The sequence below is a fragment of the Anguilla rostrata genome, chromosome 4 (genome assembly GCF_018555375.3).
Source record: "Anguilla rostrata isolate EN2019 chromosome 4, ASM1855537v3, whole genome shotgun sequence".
NCBI lineage: Eukaryota > Metazoa > Chordata > Actinopteri > Anguilliformes > Anguillidae > Anguilla > Anguilla rostrata.
Genome location: NC_057936.1, coordinates 39,977,169 through 39,997,601, shown reverse-complemented (window position 1 = coordinate 39,997,601; position 20,433 = coordinate 39,977,169). Strand labels below are relative to the sequence as shown.

The window sequence follows — 20,433 nt, the reverse complement described above, 5'->3', positions numbered from 1 at the left end:
GGTCTGGACGGTTTCGTGCTTGTTCTTTTCATTCTGACTTCTGTGCGCGCTCTTGGTAATGTGTGGCATCACCATAGTGACGCCTGTTTCTGAAGAGGAGGCCTTGTCCATGTCTATGCCACCTTTTTTTACGGTCTGTCTTTTATAGGCATGCTTCGCAAACAAGGTCCCAGTTTGGTTCCACACTTCGATTAAGACACTGCTGATTTATTCAGTTAGCTTTTCTGTTGGTTTTTGTAGACCTTACAACAGCACTACAGCCACCTCGGGCACCTCTCAAAATTGAATTCCTGCTTGGACTGCTTGTTCTGTACAGGATTTCAGATTAATATTTGCGTGTGTGTTTGTGTGGTACATGTTTGTGAATGCGTGTGAATGTAGGCTAAATTGCGTGTGAGTGCATGTGGGTTTGTATACATGTTTGTGTGTGTAAAATCAACTGCTTCTTTCTAGGCGCCTTCACTAGACTAGACTGGCTGACCCCTGTCATGTTTTCCAGCCACCCATGGTGCCCTCACAAGGGGACACTGCATTGCATCATGGGAAATAAGCCCCATGGACTTGCATGTCAGCACCCCAGATACGAGACCGAAAGCCCTGAAGACACAATCTGTTTCCTAAAAATAGCCTCCCGGACACAACTCAAACCAGCCCAGTGTGTGACTGTGACTGATGTCAGCCTTTACAGCATATTAGGGGAAAATGAGTGCTGTAATGATGGAATGAGTAATATGTTCTGTGGATCAGTTCGGTCTCTGACTGGAACCTCCCTCCCCTGGCAGCTGATTCTTACTTTACTGAAAACATTTACCTTCACCCATGAAATTCATTTATGTGAATTTTACGCTCTTGGTGAGGCCCTCTTTTAAAGAATTGAGTCGATGCGTTTACAGTCATTTTGTGGTTTTTGGTCTCTAGTCTTGTTTTTAGCCTTTTATTTTAATTCCAGAATGTTGTGAATGGGGTAGAAGGACATGACTGGTTAAATTCTGTAATCCTGCCGATGTGGGATTAAAATGCTCAGTCACCAATCGGCTGAGGGCTTGTTTTGTATCTTCATCTTAAATGCTATGAAATTTTAATTTATGACGTGAACATGAACAGGGCACATAATGTAATGAACAAACCTGATAATGCAAAAAATAAATAAACAAATAAACCTTTTTGGCACATTCAGCAGTGTCCTAAAGTCAAGTATCAAGAGGCTCTGCTCTGTTTATTTTTGTATTAACAAACGTTGACTGTGTCATTTATTATATACAGAGGAACATTTTTAAAACATTTTCAAAAGTTGGCTTAGAGCTATCAAACCTGCTGTAACGGACAGAAATAAAATTCTTTATCTAAACATAACTGTCTTTATTTAACTTTCGGTTAAATATTGGTGTCAATATTTCAGGAATTTACAGTTCACATACTCTACTTTCCGTCTACCTTCTGTGTCTGATGCTTGGACATTTATTTTCTGCCAAATCTCATTTTCTTATATGCGTGTGTGTGTGTGCGTGCATGCGTTGTGCATGTGTTGCGTGTGCACTTTATTGCTGACAGGCAGACTTTTATAACACTGACTTCTTTATTTTATTTGCATAGCATCATGTTTTTTTTACAGCAGAGATGCAAATCTGTCTGAATGTCTGAACTAGTGCTTTTCCTCATGATTGTGTAGGTCTTATGATTTCTGTTTGAATTCTTATTGTATATTACAAGAAATGCACAGGCGTCCAATAGATGGGTTTTCAAATTTGATGTATGTGTGGGGCTGAGGTATGCAGAATATTATATTGCCCTACTATGTAATCCTATTATGAAAAACCAAAAAATGAACTCCATGTTTTAAAACTCAAGTTTATGAGTAATAGAATATCTAAACAGGATAAATACAATGATGTTACAATAGATTTTATCACATTGATATTCTTGTTATACAAGGTATTGATATAAAATTAGATTCATTTGCTTGCAGTTGATCAGGTACAATAAAAAATCTGTAGGTCCATCTGTGTGATTGCGCACTTTGCATTTGACCTAGCCGAATACCCTTGCCGATACTAGTGAAGAAATACTGGAGGGCAGAAATTCGCTGTAAAACTTTGTCCTTAGGTTATGAAGCAGTTGATATGTGTTAGTAAACATACTATTATATGATCTTAAGATGGGTGGCCATTTTGTAGTGATGCTGGTCAGTCTGGAAACTGTGACCACCATTCTTTATTTTAACATTTTATCACCTATTTTCTCCAAATTTGGGATGCAAGCTCACATTTGTTGGCCTGTCCCGTTGATGCAGCATCCTCTCTAGATTCCGGAGAGAGCAGATTAGTCGTCTTCTGAAGTACGTGCCTTCACTTTGCTTTTTGTTCTTCAATCTGCTGGCTGAGCTGTGTAGTAACTGCTTTGGAGATTTCCACTTCATATGAATCTGGTGCGGGAAAAGTAAAAGCACCAAGGCGGCACTCCAGAGCTAAGGGAAACCCTGCAGACTGAAATCCCTCCCTCCCGTCATGACGCTATGATCAGGTCGCTATGTGCATGGACTGGAACGCCCTGTATTCCATACTGGACCGTGTGCTTCAGCGCACCAAGGCCTAGTGCTTTAGCCTAACACACCACGCAGAGGTTCCACTGACCATCCTCCTTAAAATGATATGTAACAAGATTTACATGGGATTGAATGAGCTGTCTGTTTTATGAGGGAGCATTATGCACTGCAATATGGACGTTCTGTTTCAGAAAGTGCTCCTAAACTTTGTTGCTGAGCTGATAGAATAGAGGGAATCACTCCAGAAGTCACATGTGATTATGTATTCATTTATTGTACTTTGCCCTTGTTCAGCACGACTTCCAGGTAGCTCATATTGAATATGCTTCTGTTACATTACAGCTTTACTGCAGGAAGTTTGTGGAAGTAATTCAGGCATGATGCTCAAGGGCATAACAGCTGTGCCGGTCTCATGATTCTAACCTATGGCCTGCAGAGTGCAAGTCTGTCTCTCTAACTGCTCAGCTTATATGACTACTATAGTCACACAGGTCATACTTTGTAATGGGGACACATACATGCACCTTGTTCATGTTTTCATTTCAGTATTATATTTATTTAGTAGCTGGAATGTGTAGTATAGTGCGGTAATATTGGTCTGGTAGGTGGTTGTAATATTTTTGGTGTAGTAGTTGGGTGAGATGGAAGGAGTATCTTCAACTCATTATTGCAAAAAAAAAAAAACAGCAGTCATAATTAAGTTTTCTGCAAAGAATTAAAAAACACTTTGTGTAATTGTTATATAATTCTGATATCTTGTTCTATTTTTGCATGCTTTGTATGTGCAGTATCTGTATGAGTGTGTAGCGGCATCATTTTATGATAATGTTTCTGGAGTGTAATAATTGAAATGACATAATTTATATACTATCTGTACGTTCTTGTGTCAGAGCAACGCTATCTCTCGCATGCACCACCGGTGATTCCAGCAAATGGACAAACCTCTTTAATTGAAAACACAGATTCTCCCTGGGTACGTCTCGCTGGAGACCGCCGTGTTTGCTTCATGACCTTCAGGGGCTTGATGTTGTTGCCACGGCGCTAGCTGATCGTTTAATTTACTGCGAATCGGACGTCGACACTCCGGGGAAATTACTTTCAACGGAGTGTGATCTCGCCCCGCAGTACGAAGCGCTCTGGTCATATCAGGCTTGACCTTTTCACTGGTCGGCGAATGCAGTCATGCCATTAATGGCCGTGTCCTGTACACTGCGCTGGCCTGCAGATGACCCGTGAGTAAGTGACCGCGTGGAGCAGCGCCAGTGCAGTTGTGCATAGCGGCTTCTGTCAGGGGGTCATACTGAGGAGGTATATGGTGAATGAGCTGGCACTGCACAATGCTTTCATATGAATAACCCGTTTTCATGAGTAAATGGCTTCCATTTGTTCTGCATATTGCAACCAGATTGCTGTAATGATTTTAGCTTCCATCTGCAGTATATAACATTATCAATGTAAAAACCTTACTGAACAAAAAAAAAGTTACTGACATAGAAAGCATGCAGTATATTCTATACTTCTGTAAAAATTAAATAATATGTATGCATGACAAAATCTTAATATCAAAGTCATGCCAAAAAGTTATGCCTAAAGTTATCCATTTGCATTCCTTGGTCACACGTCAGACTTTAGATAGGTGTGCGCAGTCAATTTAATTCCTTAACTGCACACCTAAGAAATGTAAGGAAGATTCAGACTTGGGGGGTTACTGGTACACAAGTGATGGATAGGTAGATACACACATGGGGCAGAGCCCATTCAAAGAAAGCCTTCTTACCAACATCTTATTCCTTGCACATTTTACAGTACTTAAAGAAAAGGTGGAATATCTGGTGCACTGCCATCAGGGAGAGTTGTGCGACTACAAGTGGATTCAACAAAAAGTCTGTGTTGCATGCAGCATTCTTAATGAGTGATTTATATTTCTGAATGAATTACAATTTGCATTGTTTTGTCACTGTTAAATTCCAGAATTTTTTACATCGACACTATTAATGAGTTTGGAATTAAAAACTAATGTCCCGTAAATTTGACCTCATATCTGATTGACCAGGGACTGCAAGACAGTTCTTTCAGTCGATGGTTAATTAAATTCCGAAATAATAAACTCACGCAAAAGTTTGCACATAGTTTGTAATGCAATATATGTATGTACATGTCTGCCTCCCTTTCTGCCGACTAATGCATTGTGGCAGTCTACACATCCCTTCATTTATGTTTGATGTCATCCACATCCTGCTTGCATTGCCCCACCGATCCCACTGCAGTCTTGGCCCTCATTGCTAAAGTAAAGGGAATTTGTTAGACCATCATCATCACCTGTCATCATTGGAGTAAGATGCACTGTAGGCCTAACTGATTGCAATAGCACTTTCGTTTGCTCAACTTGAAGGTTCTGTGGATTTAAAATTCTAAGGTCTGGTGACAAGCCTTTTATGTTTGCACAGCATCCATAAATAAGTTGTATCAACTCACAGTGTACTATTGATTTTCACATAATTAAACCTCAACTGATAATAATTTGAGGCATATTTCACTAATTTGTGCATTCAAGATATCGGAGCGATAATCATCTATTCTAAGGTGGCTTGCAGCTTCAGTACTTGAATAGTCACTTTGTCCCTTGTCTGAACACCCGAGCCTTCCCCAGGCAGAGAGCGTGGAAGAATGCAGAATGCAATCGCATAATGTTGGTCAAAAAAAAAAAAGATTTAAATCACTACATAACGGGAGCATTTTTAACACGGTGAGGGGGCACTTCTTGTTTAGTAGGCTGTTTCAAATGGGCCTATTGAAAACGAACCCAAATACAAGCTCTCTTACTCACAGCAATTTTTATTTACTATTGTTTTATTATTAACTCTGTTACTCCTTTTGAACATTATTCAGCTTTATGGTGACAATCCGCAGTGATATTTTACCCCAGATGCACCGAAACAACCTTATAATTTTGTGAGCTCTTTATCTGAAAAGCATTTTAGTAAATATTTCATAATTAAATTCTCATTGGGGTTATGAGGAGTCAGATATCGGGAATGCAATGTTAGTGGAATGCTGCGAGGCTATTTTTGTCTGCCCGTGGGCATGTGCTTAACCTGAGCAAATTGACATTTTCCAGTGTGTGCAAGGAGTAATATCAAATAATACCCTTGGTATTCTGTAATATCAAATTCAATAATATCAAACCTGATATCACCCTCGCATCTGTGCAAGGTGAGGCTGAATACCTACGTGATTTTTACCGGGCAAAAAAACGCTTATTCAGCTGCGTAAGTCTGGTAAATCTGAAAATGCCCCATAAAGAAAACATTTTCTTGATGTGAAAATTACGCTCCAGGCCAAGTGACATCATTTATGTGGGAAAACTTACATCACATTGGAACAGCGCTCGTTTACTTTGTGTGAGACATTGATGAAAGCTGGGTTAAAATTGAAGGAAGGAGAGCTTGTGATTGGCCTTAATAGAGATCCCTGTTGCTATGCACAATGGGTGTAAATATAGCAGACTTGAAATACACACAGTACGGGTGTCCATATTGCAATGACAACAGTTCTGCATCATATCGGACATGAGCCTTAACACGCATGCTTGCTTATTATTTGCTATAACTGTTTGCTTTTTACCCTGTCATTGTGAGGCATTTCACCCTATTTGTTATAACATCAGTAGGTACGCATCAACTGTATAGTTTAACTAACAATGTATTTGTTAGCATGCTAATGTCTATAATGCCTTCATCTGCACTGTACTACTCACCATATAATGTGTGTAGCATTTCCATGTGCGCAAAATGAAGTGATGGTGACCTTCCATTGTATTCTGATTTGCTATGACACATTCTTAAGGTGTGTGGTTAGATTATGAAGATGCTATATGGTGTTCAAATGTTCTTTAAAGAATGCCTTAAGTAGGTATTACAGAGGTACAGGAGGTGTGTCCTGTCCTGGGGATCGCTTCCCACTTTAGGCATTCAGGGCTTCAGTGAACAGAAAGCCCGTTGTGTCCTTGGGCTTCTGCCCCCGTGGCAGGTCACGTATGAAGCTACATGTTCGCCCAAATGAATCTCCATACAGTCAGATTTATACTGCCATCAATGCAGCTCTACTAGAAGCTTGAGTGCTGCAGAGAAATGAATCTACCTGTAGTTATTTTCATGATTGTCTATGTTGAATCCCTCCCATCCTTTTATGAGCACCTCCTATGTCTGATGACCTCCTATGTTTAAATGACCAGATGTAATCCTTGAAGGCCATGCAATGCTGAGGCACTTCTAAAAGCAAACAAAGGTGTTTTTCATGTGGTCATTTCTATTAGTAGTGTAATATGGTATGCGTTGATTTGCGCAGTAGTACACACACGTGTGTAGGACACACACTAAGGTGCTCTTTATCTCTTTTAAAATGGCTTGAAGCTGGAGGCTCTTGTATGTGTGTGTGTTTGTGTGCATGCGTGTGTGTGCTTGTGTGTACTTGTGGGCTTTTGTGTGTGTGTGTGCGTGTTTACTTGTGTGTGTGTGTGCATGTTTACTTGTGTGTGTGTGTGCGTATGGTAATGTGGGTGAAAAGACGGCACAGGCAACAGGATTATGGATAGAAAACTGTCAGCAAAGGAGAGAAAAATGTTTTGAGGTAGAAACGAAGCAGGGGGTAGAGGGCAAAAGAGAGAGAGACAGACAGAGAGAGAAAGTGAAAGAGAGGCAGAAAGAGAGAATGAAAGGGAAAGAGAGAGTTGGGGTGTGCATAGGGAGCAAGTATCCAGTGATTGGGACATGGCCAGAGAGCCGCAGAGCGTCTGTCTACAGGAAGAGAATGCCTGAATTGAGAAAGGACACTTGTGCCAAAATAAAAGTGTGCCGTGCGCCCGCCGCATTCTCCTTTCACCCTCCTTGTTTTGGTGGTATGGTTCCGGGGGCTCATTCCTGGAGCTAAAGCATGTTAATCAGCGATCGCGGTGCAGCCGCTAAGCCCCTGCGAGCTGACAGCCTCCCCAAATCCTTTCCACTGAGCCGAGTCCGTCTTGCACATATCAGCAATCCCTAGGGCATCCTTCTCAAAACATTCCAATCAGGACTGAAATGAGCTCAGATTATGTCTGCTACCCTTCAGTCACCTGTCTCCAGTACACACACACTCATGTATACACGTACACACACACACCCACAGGCACACACACACACACCACACACACACACACACTCACACTCATGTACACACAAATCCACCCACACATGTACACACACACACGCACACACACATACACACAGACTCTTAAATGCTAACATTCAAACATACAGTCTTATTTTTACATATTCTTATGTACATAAGGACATGCAAGTACCTACTTATTTTAGTCTACATTTACATTTAGGCATTTAGGCGATTTAAACAGCAGTTGTGTAAATGCATTAAGTAAACGGTTCATTTCCATCTCTACACACAAATACACAACAACAACAAAAGAGTAATGAAAAAAAGATTTATTATCATAAACCATTGGTTGGAAGAAATTGCAAATACACTCAAATGACAATATCAGTAATAATAAGATTCTACTTGCATAGCAGCTCATTTGCAGGAGCAAGTCTCAAAGACCTTCACAGGAAATAAATTTAAAAAGAATTTTAAAAAAGTAATTTGCCAAAATATAGCAGTAGCATTTTCTCAGTATTAATAATAAACTGCTTTGTTTCACTGCAAAGGTTGCTGTCCTGCTGTTTTCAGATATTTGATGGAACCCTGTTGAGCACATGTAGACTCCAATGGTATTTGTGAAAGTATAAATATGCCTGTTTGGGTACATGCTTTGAGACTCACACACGCACGCATGCACCCGCACGATTGCGCACACACACACACACACACACACACTCTGACTTCTCCCTGTCTGTTGCGCAGCTGGTGATGGAGTTCTGTGGCGCTGGCTCGGTGACAGACCTGATAAAGAACACCAAGGGGAACTCGCTGAAGGAGGAGTGGACGGCCTACATCTGCAGGGAGATCCTCAGAGTGAGTGCTCAGTCAACAGTGACTCTGCCCCCTAAAAGTGCCTCCCTCCCATTACTCACTGTCCCCCAACAGTGCCTCTCTCCCATTACTCTCTGTCCCCCAGCAGTGACTCCCTCCTATTACTCTCTGTCCCCCAACAGTGACTCTCTCCCATTACTCTCTGTCCCCCAACAGTGCCTCCCTCCCATTACTCTCTGTCCCCTAACAGTGACTCCCTCCCATTACTCTCTGTCCCCTAACAGTGACTCCCTCCCATTATTCTCTGTCCCCCAACAGTGACTCCCTCCCATTACTCTCTGTCCCCCAGCAGTGACTCCCTCCCATTACTCTCTGTCCCCCAGCAGTGACTCTCTCCCATTACTCACTGTCCCCCAATAGTGCCTCTCTCCCATTACTCTCTGCCCCCAACAGTGACTCCCCCATTACTCTCTGTCCCCCAACAGTGACTCCCTCCCATTACTCTCTGCCCCCAACAGTGACTCATTACATTACATTACATTACAGGCATTTAGCAGACGCTCTTATCCAGAGCGACTTACACAACTTTTACATAGCATTTTACATTTTATCCATTTATACAGCTGGATATATACTGGAGCAATGCAGGTTAAGTACCTTGCTCAAGGGTACAACGGCAGTGTCCTTACCCGGGAATCGAACCTGCGACCTTTCGGTTACAAGCCCAGTTCCCTACCCACTGTGCTACACTCCGTCCTCCCCCCATTACTCTCTGTCCCCCAACAGTGACTCCTTCCCATTACTCTCTGTGCCCCAGCAGTGACTCTCTCCCATTACTCTCTGTCCCCCAACAGTGCCTCTCTTCCATTACTCTCTGTCCCCCAGCAGTGACTCTCTCCCATTACTCTCTGTCCCCCAGCAGTGACTCCCTCCCATTACTCTCTGTCCCCCAGCAGTGACTCTCTCCCATTACTCTCTGTCCCCCAGCAGTGCCTCTCTCCCATTACTCTCTGTCCCCCAGCAGTGACTCTCTCCCATTACTCTCTGTCCCCCAGCAGTGACTCTCTCCCATTACTCTCTGTCCCCCAGCAGTGACTCTCTCCCATTACTCTCTGTGCCCCAGCAGTGACTCCCTCCCATTACTCTCTATCCCCAGCAGTGCCTCTCTCTCATTACTCTCTGTCCCCCAGCAGTGACTCCCTCCCATTACTCTCTGTCCCCTAACAGTGCCTCTCTCCCATTACTCTCTGTCCCCCAGCAGTGACTCTCTCCCATTACTCTCTGTGCCCCAGCAGTGACTCTCTCCCATTACTCTCTGTCCCCCAGCAGTGCCTCTCTCCCATTACTCTCTGTGCCCCAGCAGTGACTCTCTCCCATTACTCTCTGTCCCCCAGCAGTGCTCTCTCCCATTACTCTCTGTCCCCCAGCAGTGACTCTCTCCCATTACTCTCTGTCCCCCAGCAGTGACTCCCTCCCATTACTCTCCATTCCCCAACAGTAACTGCCTCTCTCTTTCTCTCTATCTGTCTGTCTCTCTTTCTCTCCCACTTTCCCTCTCTCTTTCTCACTTTCCCTCTTTTTTATGCCTTTTTTCTCTCCCTCTTTTGCTGCCTGTAGTGGTTGTTTGGGTTTGTTTTTTGTTGTTTGGTCTTTTTTATTTTTTTTTATTTTTGAAGTTCTGTAATTTCTGTGTTTGAACAATGTCCCAATAAAAGGGGTTTTAAAAATCAAATCTCTCTCCCTCTCTCATTCACTCTTCTCTTGCAGGGTTTGACTCACCTCCACCAGCACAAAGTCATCCACCGGGACATCAAGGGCCAGAACGTCCTGCTCACGGAGAACGCCGAGGTCAAACTAGGTCAGAGCGCAGCCGCAGCCCTAACTCCAAGCGCTCAGTCAGGGCCCGTCTCACCACTGCAGTCTCCTCCGCCATTTTGAGACATCGTGCCGCATTCAGTAGAGCTGCGCAGCCGTCGCCTCTGTGGAGCGTGCTCCGTTAACGGCAGGCACAGACCGGTCTTGAGTGGTGACGCAGAGACGGTTACTGGGTTGCGCTACCATCCCTTGTGTTCTGTCCTACAGGGCTACTGGCTCTGGCGCGGTTAGAATTAGATAGACAGCACACCCTGGCGTGTGACACTAAAGCCCAGTTTTTTTAGCAGCATTTACTGAGCAGCCACGCTTCCCTTTCCACTAGTTTCAGGTTTTTTTTTAATCGATTGCAGAATTGGAGCACGTCTCCAAAATGGCTGGCCCTTGGTCATAGGGGGAAGCTGTGCCTGCAGGGCTATTTAGCCCTTGTCCTGGAGGAGCGTAGTTTCTGCCTTAAAGGGGTTTTTGAAAAAAGGCTCAACCTCAATCAAGTTAAAAACCAGGCTGAGCAAGCAGATACACGGAGTATACTGTGAGAGTGGCTGCTGAGCAAATAAACACTTACTGTAAACGATGAAATGGTAAAATGGATGATGTAATAAAGCATCAGACCGTCTTTTACGTCAGAGCGCCGCGGCCCTCCGCTGACGGCTCGCGTGTGCGTACCGCAGGGCAGAAATCGACCGGAGCCGCACGCCATTAAACGGCCTGTTGGAAATTCAGCCTTATGTGCGCCGTGCAACTCGCTCCTGGCTGTCAAATAATTTATTTCTTAGTTGCCTGACACACAAGAGGCAAGGTCCTAACTTGCCGTGCAGTCATAAAAAAAACATTGACAAGGGCTTGGGCTGGGGAGCAGTACCATGAACTGTACTGTACACTCATGATAAAAGACCTGCCAATACCTGCTTCTGTAGGTAGACCTAGAATATCATAATAAAAGCCAATACCTGCTTCTGTAGGTAGACCCAGAGTATCATAATAAAAGCCAATACCTGCTTCTGTAGGTAGACCCAGAGTATCATAATAAAAGCCAATACCTGCTTCTGTAGGTAGACCCAGAGTATCATAATAAAAGCCAATACCTGCTTCTTTGGCAGAGCCAGAGTGTGACAGTAAAAGCCAATACCTGCTTCTGTAGGTAGACCCAGAGTATCATAATAAAAGCCAATACCTGCTTCTGTAGGTAGACCCAGAGTATCATAATAAAAGCCAATACCTGCTTCTTTGGCAGAGCCAGAGTGTGACAGTAAAAGCCAATGCCTCCCTAGCTGGGAACATCTAGCACCAATGCACCTGTTCTTAATTCCTCTTGAATGTGTGTTGTGTTTGTCTGTGTGTGTTTGTGTGTGCGTGTGCCCGTGCACGTGTGCGTGTGTGTCTGTGTGTCTCTCTGTGTGTGTGTATGTGTGTGTGTGTGGGTCTGCAGTGGATTTTGGTGTGAGCGCACAGCTCGATCGGACCGTGGGCCGCAGGAACACTTTCATCGGGACGCCGTACTGGATGGCCCCTGAAGTCATCGCCTGTGACGAGAACCCCGACGCCACGTATGACTTTAAGGTATCAGAACACGTTCCCCGAAAAGCTTGAAAAAGGACAAATACACATGCATGCACAGATGCACACAGACAGAGATACGAACGTACGCCCACACACGCACGCACACATGCGCAAACACGCATGCATGCTTCCACACACACACACATGCATGCACACATGCGCAAACACGCATGCACGCATCTACACACACACATGCATGCACACAAGCACAAACACACATACACGCATCCACACACACGCACAAACACGCATGCACTCACCCACCCACACAAACACACGTACACACACACGCACACACTCACATACACGCATCCACACGCACACATGAACACACGTACACACATGCACACACACATAAACACACGTACACACACACACGCACACATGAACACACGTACACACATGCACACACACATAAACACACGTACACACACACACGCACACATGAACACACGTACACACATGCACAGGCACAAACACACGTACACACACACGCACACACTCACATACACGGTTCAGAAACGGTTAGTCACCCCTGGCCATTTCCTCCCTGCTCAGATGGGAGGAATTGCTTTTGTTACGATCGTATCTGGAGAGGAGCGAAATCAATTGCCCGCCGTCCCAAACGGGTCCGCATTATTTTTAGAGGCGGGAAGGAGGCGCGCGGGAGGTCATTTAACCTGGATGCTGTGACAGAGCGGCGGAAAGAAGAAATGAATGACGATCTCTTCAGCCTTATCTCCGCGTCTGAGAGAGAGCAGGGCAGTGTGTCTGCGCCCGGCGGAGAGGGCCGGCCTTCTTGTCTGCCTGGCTCTGCTGCTTCTTTCCAGCTGAGTTTCAGTCCCTGCATGCCGTCGCGCGCGCCATTGCGCTACGAGGGAAAAGGAAGTGGACATCTAAAAATGGACGTGCATGTCTAAAAATGGCTAATCCCCTTTGTGTCCTCATTAACGCAGATAGAGTCAAAGATGAGTTGTCGAGACACCCGAACACTGAGCGGTAATCTTTCCATCTGAGAGGAAGCTTACGGTTTGAATTTCCCGCATAAAAAAAGAAAACGACTGCCTTTCGCTTCGTACCATTCATGCAGTTGCATTGACCTTGTTGGTTTAGTGTGTTGTGCAGTTATTGGCACGGTGCACTTAGTTTTGTGGCATGTTCTGAATGATACTGCATTCTCTGCTACCCTCCACGATGTTTGTCTCTGACGAACACCTTATTTTACTGTTGGAGGGTCTGTCCTATCAACTTAATCATCTTGCTTGTTTATTAGAGACACTAATAAACTAAACTAGTTTATGTGTCTCCAGAGAGCTTCCGTCTCACAACGCATGCTTGCAGACCCCACAGACCGGCACCAGAACCGAACGTGCTGAATTTGGCAGCTGTGCGTAAAGTTGCAGAACTGTAATCCGGGGAAGATGGCGGCCATCTGCAGACGCCCATAAGCAAAGCAGCACGTTTTATAGGCTGCGCTTCGTACTTGACCCCTCTGCACACTGAGCGTCTCATGTTTGGCGCCCCTTCCGAAACGTGGGCCATGTCGCTGTCAGTCTTGGGGTGCTCATGGCCCACAGGCCCACAGGCCCACCGGCCCAGAATGAATCTCCCTCTCCCTGTACATTTTAGACAAGCAGATCATTTAGCCTTCAGATGGAAATTCTACTGAATGTTATTTTACCGGATGCGAAGAGCATCTCCCTCTAAATTATAAGCAGAATATATGAACTGATATGTTTTTGCCAGCCATTTCAGAATGCCTGTTGGGGATGGACGTGTTGTCCGACAGTTGATATGGAGGCTTTGTGACCCAACATGCAGCCATGTTTTGTCTATCTCCAGCTGTGGCCGTTGAGTTTGTATTTGCCTCCAAAATCATCTGCCTCTCTGTGTGTGGGGGTAAGATGCTCCTGTGTGCTTTGTTGGGCAAGTTTACGAATGTTCCTGTGGGTTTAAACTTACTGGACTAATAAAGAGGAAAGTGGTGTCTTCAGTTGATCAACAACCCTCTGTCTTGTATCATGGAGATTTTACATTTGTATTACCTTTCATTTTTTTCCCTGGTGAAACAGGAAGCTATGGAAGGCCACAATACAGTCCAATTGTTTCAAATGTTGTGTGTAAATGTTGGTTTGCTTTTGTTAGATTTTATTTTAAATAATTATTTGGGGTGTGAATAATTGTGACATCATTTTTGGGAAAAAATGAAATTGCTTGGAAATAAAATCTTTTTCTCTGTACAATTTTATTTGTGCAACAATATAATTTTCCATTTTTTATGCATACAAATACAGTACAGTATCAGTAATCTGTTTATTGTGTATATATAACATTCTTTGTTCATCTTAATCAAGGGTTTGAATGATTTTTGAGGCTATTGCTTCAGATTACACTACATGCATTTATGCTGTAAATGTATATTGCAAGTAATAATTGTTACGTAGTTAGCAAAGTTGTCAGTTCAATTCGTGCAGTTTTTAGAACTTTGGACCTCAGCTTAGTTTTACCTCCGTTCTGAAATTCAGAGACCTGCAGACAGGTGGCACCATTGTACTAATGTAAATGCCTCATGTATAGACCTCTATAGTTAAGAGTCTTCCAGTCTCCCCGTGTGTCACTGAGATATGCTCCGAGTCACAGCATCATCCAGAGCCAAGTGGTAAGCCTCGGCTGACTCCATGTTCTTTCTCTTTTCAGAGTGACCTGTGGTCACTAGGAATCACAGCCATAGAGATGGCAGAAGGAGCTCCACGTAAGTAGGCTATAGTACAGCTTGGCATGGCACGGCACACCGTTTCTATAGTTCAAAATATTTTTCATATTTTAAAGTTGTAGAAAATTGCACAAAATTAAAAAAAACAGACATTCCTTTCCTTTTCCTTTTGGTGACTCGCTTGCCTGTTGTCATTCTCAGTGAAGTGTTGCAACGTCTGTGTGCTGAAGATCCTTTACAAACTGGCCAGCTCAACGGTTTAGTCATTATGTTGGCTACTGAGAGTGACTGGCGTTCGCTGCCAACGGCGTCTACAAGTGTGTCTGTACGAACGCACGATATTTTAAACATATCATGCCTTAAATAGGTCCTTCTCCTCAGCTCACAGTTTCACAAATATCACATATAGATAAAAAAAATGTAATGGTTCATTTCTCCTTCTATTTCTCATGACATTGAAATGTTGTGAAACCTGTTGAGTAGGAACTCTGACGGTTTGTAGAGGCTTCCAGTGCAGACCAAGGGGACAGGACTCTCTTTAATGAGGGCCGACACTCTGCTCTCAGAGGGGAATGCAGCGGGGGTTTGTTGGATTTGGCAACATGTACTCGGAACCTTTCCGGCCCACTCACCGCCTCTAAGGGGCATTAGAGTGTCTATCAGCGTGCCAGTTCCCTGACCCTGCGTGAATACCAATGTGGGACCGTGTTACTCCTTGAAGAATCTCTGCTAAAAATGTTGCTTTTTACAAAGTCCCACAATATCCCACAATATCCTCCAATGAAAGGAGTGTGATTGCCATTTAATATCACTCCTGATAAAATAATTGGTTATTGTTTAATGACACTTGCTGTGTAAACGATGCTTGATATCAAAATTAACAAAATTTTTTGGGTGGCTGCTGGATGCCTCATTCGGTTATGGCACCGCGCTGTGGCGCATGGGTGAGCCCCATGGTCAAGAATTGTGACCGTTAGTTCCATAAGGCGATGCGCAAGTGGCGATTACCTCGCCCTGGGTACAGGATGGTTTGGTTGTTTAGGGGACCGAGTTTCTTCGCTCCCTAGCGACCCCCACTGGTTGGGTGGATGCCTGTGGACTGCGTGCCAATGCTGTATTTAGAAGATGTCTTCCTCTGACTCGGCTGTGGGCTCCGGTGTGAAAATAAGTAGGCTGGTGACACCACGTGTTTCAATGGAGAACCGACGGTCTTCACTTTCCAATTCACCAGTGTGGGAGCAAATAGTAAATATTCCAAGTTAGTGTATATATAATGCTATATATATTTGTATAATAATTTATATTATTGTTATTTTATTGTCTTGTCTCAGATAAATTGTATTGTCACTTCCACAAAGCTGAGATTACATTGTTACCAATACGTGTAATATCACACAGAAAAACTCATCCCTTACAAAAAAGTTTTTGTTTTAGCCAACTAAATAATGAACTAATCATGGTCTTTAATCAAGACCTTGATAAGTGTAATTGGGTGTCTTAATGAGTTATAACAAAAACCTGCACGCACTTTGGCCCTTTTCAGATAAGATTGGACACCCCTGCCTCGATTGCTGTGAAATTTCACTACTCACAAACGACTCTTCTTGGTTTGTGGTTCAATGTTTCCCTTCTCTGAATCAGATTGATGTTTCAATGTCACAACTCACCAAATCCCTGACTGTCGTTCACTGCACCTCATAAATCTCTGATTTGAGATTAGTGCTTTCACTCCCACAAAAAAAGAACAAAAAAAAATCTATGGTTAAAGTTTAATGTCACCCCTTGCAGAAAATCTGATGAAACAAAGCCTGCTGGCAGAGAGGCTTCTGCAGATAAAATGGTTCTTGCCCCTCCCACCCACTGCCCATACGCCACATAAATCTTCTTTATGGTTGATAAAGAAGTTCCTTCCATTTGCTGTTCCTGGCTGGAATTTAGCATTGGTGAAATAGGGCTTTATTACGATGGCGTCCAATGATAGAACAGGAAGTGAATATGAGCCTACTGCTATTCTGCTCCCAAAGTGATTTATGAAACTTAACCCAGTGACCTGTACACTTGCTCCCCCGTTCGGTCTTTGCCAGGCAAAGGTGGTCACGTTAGCTTGCCTGTATTAATTATCCAATAAGTGTGAATCGGCAAGTATTATGAAATGCGTCTGTCGGTGAATAATGGAGTAGTGTTCTGAAACAGGCACATGAGTGGTGTATCTTGTTGAGATACGCATGCTAAGTGCTGGAACAAGTCCCATGATTCGATTAAAGGCTGGACTGTGCCAGGTGCTGATTGTGACCAGGAATGTTCTGTATTGATACCTAACTGGTCATAGCGTTTCATTCAATGCTGATTGGCTTCTCTGGCCAATCACGTGACTACAGTGCCTTTGGCTGTTGGGCAGACCTCATCGCAGTAACTACACAGCTCAGCTAGAGTATTACAGAGTGAATAGAGAATACAGCTGGCTACAATGTGCGCCATCCCGAATTGAGTGAAGCCCTCACAGTGGTGGGACAAGCCTACACATAACTTTACGATTGTATACTATAAAATTTGGGGGGGAAAGTTAAAAAAAAAATTATATTACTTTATTACTTTGTGAGAGGACATCTGACAGCCATTGAAACCATTTATTTCTGGCAGCCATAACGGTCGCACATATGTTTAGAATCACGCGTCACAGAGCATCAGGGCAAATGTGTGGACTAGCAGGTGTTGGTGGATTGCCAGCTTGCAGTGTGACAGAAATCAAGTTATGTGATGGTGCATCAAAGGGAACTTGACATGGTGACATTGGAGGTTGCACAGTAGAAATCTTTGCCTGTTTTATAATGAGGCTTCATTTAAAATAAAAAAAAATAAAAAATTTAGCCCAAGGGGGGAAAAAAACTGTTTGGCATGTCAGGTTTACTTACAGCGGCCTCTTCTTGCGGATCTTCAGACAGGATGGAAAATGTGTGCAAAATCTTCAGATTCACACTTTTTTCTCACCATCCTCATTCTCACTTCTCTCTTAAAACTCTTTTATTCCTTGTTAATAGATCAGCTGACAAAACAAACTTCAGGTTTTGTTCCTACACATGCTGTTACTTGAATTAACCTCAAAAAACAATTGCTGAGAAACCATACACACCATTTCACAAAACTACTAAATAACATCACGGTCAGAAATCAAATCTCAGGAATAAACAAAAAAGCGCAAGGAAAATCGATCATCTACAGCTCAGAGTCATCAAATAAAATACAGGGAATCAAATCATATGCATTTTTCTAATGCATTTTGAATCCTCTCATATGAATAGTTTATGACTTTGGTGACTAGGATTTTGATTAAACGTGGGTACACACATACAGTATACTACGTATGTTTGCCTTTCAGATAATGCTTGGTGAAGGAGGAATTGTGCTTTTTATTTCTACATAAACGTCCTCCTCTTTGAATATTAAGTGTCTCCTGTTCCCACTTTAGCACTGTGTGACATGCATCCTATGAGGGCACTCTTCCTGATTCCCAGGAATCCAGCCCCCAGACTCAAGTCCAAGAAGTGGTAAGTCTACACTTCTGATCTTTGACCTCTGAAACCATCAACGAGACCAGTCTTTGACCATGTCTGAAACTATGCTTGAAATATGTACAGCTTGTTTAGCATGTGTGATGACTCACACAGACTACCCTTTACACAAACATTTTCCAAAAGATATTTTTTTAAGGATCCTGCTGTCATTTCTAGCTTCAGAACTTTCTTAAGACATCTAATTCAAATAGCTCTAGTAATGAAAAAGTCTTTCCAACACAAGTTGCTAATTGTCATTTGGCCCTGCAGCACAAGATAGCAGAATCAATTAATTTTAATGCAAATCATTTTATTTAAATATTTGCTTGCTTACTTGCTCGCTAAAATCAACTCTGCTGTGATAGTTGTTGTTAAGATAGCTATCTGACATTACATTAATAGTGAAACCTTTACTAGCTTGAAATAGAGACTGCTAGCTCTCTGAACACAGACCTGCTGCTGCTAGCTACAGCTGTCAGATGGTTAGATGGCTAATCTGACATTACAAGAGTGAGCGCTTCTGTTATCTAATTGGCTGAAGTAGCTACTGCAAAAGTCTCTAATGACAGTTTGTTAAACTTTGCACTGAATAACATTAAATAATTTAAAATCGAGTTGCTAGGATTATAATTCTAATGTATTACAGTTTATATATTGTTAAGATAATACTAGAAAAAACTAACAGGAATTTAAACATTCCAATTTTGGCTGCTGCAGCATTGCCCAGCATATTTGACCAGGATTTTATTTTTGACTGGAGTCAATTTATGTGTCCCCGTGGAAACGTCACGGCTCAAAGAACTTTAGGAGTGGTGTGCAGTGAATTCGAGCTTTTAAATTTGTGAAAGTGGGTATGCTGTCCCGGTGTTTCGAGCATACTGAACTTTGCAGAAAGGGAAGGCAGAATGAGTTGGGCTTTAGGAGAGAGTGGGACTGGGAGAGAGAGTTGAAGATTTTGGTTGAGATTGAGAGTGACGGATCTCAAAAGACTTATTGTATTTGAGCCCATTGGCAGAGGCGGTGCAGGTGGTGAAAGATTCAGCACTGCGAGACAGAGAGAGCATCGAATTAGTTAAAGGAGAATGTGATAAAATTCATATTACATGCCAACATTCAGGATTTATTGAAAACAGAACTGTGTTGCATGTAGATAGAAAAACCCCAAAGCAACAAAGTGAGCAGTGCTGAATCTCTCATCTCTTCTGCTCCAGAAACAAATAGCAGCCAGGTTATGTGTCCCTATTGTACCAAGCAGAATGACCCAAAACAGAGAAAGAATGAGAGAATTAATACTGGAGCAACCCTGCTCTTCACAGGTCCAAGAAGTTCCAGTCCTTCATAGACAGCTGCCTGGTGAAGAGTCACGGACAGCGGCCCAGCACTGAGCAGCTACTCAAACACCCCTTCATCCGGGACCAGACCAATGAGAGGCAGGTCCGCATCCAGCTCAAGGACCACATTGACCGTACCAAGAAGAAGCGAGGGGAGAAAGGTGAGTGTGTCACACGGTTAATGACCAGATGGAGTGTAACAAGAAGAGCCAGGGAGAGAAAGATGAGAGTGTTGCATTCAGTATAAAGGCCCCGTTAACACTGCTATGAGGAATTATAACTGTAGCTATGAAGGACATGAAGAACACCAAACATCCCCAGATGTTGTTTTGTCACAGAGCCTTTCCCCAGCCATGATCCTGTCCTGTTTGCGACACAAACTCGCTGAACAAAATCAAAGCAAAACAATGTACGGTTAAATCCTTCCCATCATAGTGATTTGGATGGTTTTGGTGTCTCTGGTGTAAGTCAGTGTTGTTTTCCATAATGATCTCCATGTTCTGCCAGCTAGCTCACTAAACATCAGAATCTATTTAGTGGGCCATCTATCAAAAGTGAACTTATGGATATTCATTATAGACGGCGCACACCCCCTCAGTCCTCTAACTGTCCTGTTCAGAGCTGTTTTACTTTACATGAAAAGGAAAGGTTATTTTAATTATTTTCCCATTTATGCATTTGGAAAAGATAAGTATACTTGTTTTGTATAGCTTAATGAACACATTAAAGACAAAGAAGTACTGCACAGGGTTTTTAAATACAAAAATGCAACATTGGGGAAGCCTTTATTTTTTCTGGCGGTGTTATTTCCCTCTCAAATGCTGAACCCCCTGCTAGACATTTTTTGGGTTTGTTTTGGGTGGGGTGGATGTGGTTTCATTGAATCTCAACCAGTGTTTG

The 20,433-nt window shown here is 43.1% G+C and overlaps 1 protein-coding gene across 12 annotated transcripts in view; it reads left to right on the top strand.

The window, feature by feature from the left end:
- Nucleotides 1–20,433, top strand: part of LOC135253392 (TRAF2 and NCK-interacting protein kinase-like) — a 135,949-nt gene that overhangs the window by 62,772 nt on the left and 52,744 nt on the right. For all 12 annotated transcript variants that reach the window (XM_064332632.1, XM_064332626.1, XM_064332629.1 and 9 more), the window contains exons 5-10: nucleotides 8,438–8,548; nucleotides 10,274–10,364; nucleotides 11,808–11,938; nucleotides 14,636–14,690; nucleotides 18,118–18,196; nucleotides 19,519–19,694. In XM_064332632.1, the coding sequence (XP_064188702.1) occupies nucleotides 8,438–8,548; nucleotides 10,274–10,364; nucleotides 11,808–11,938; nucleotides 14,636–14,690; nucleotides 18,118–18,196; nucleotides 19,519–19,694 (643 nt within the window). The remainder of the gene's footprint in view (nucleotides 1–8,437; nucleotides 8,549–10,273; nucleotides 10,365–11,807; nucleotides 11,939–14,635; nucleotides 14,691–18,117; nucleotides 18,197–19,518; nucleotides 19,695–20,433) is intronic.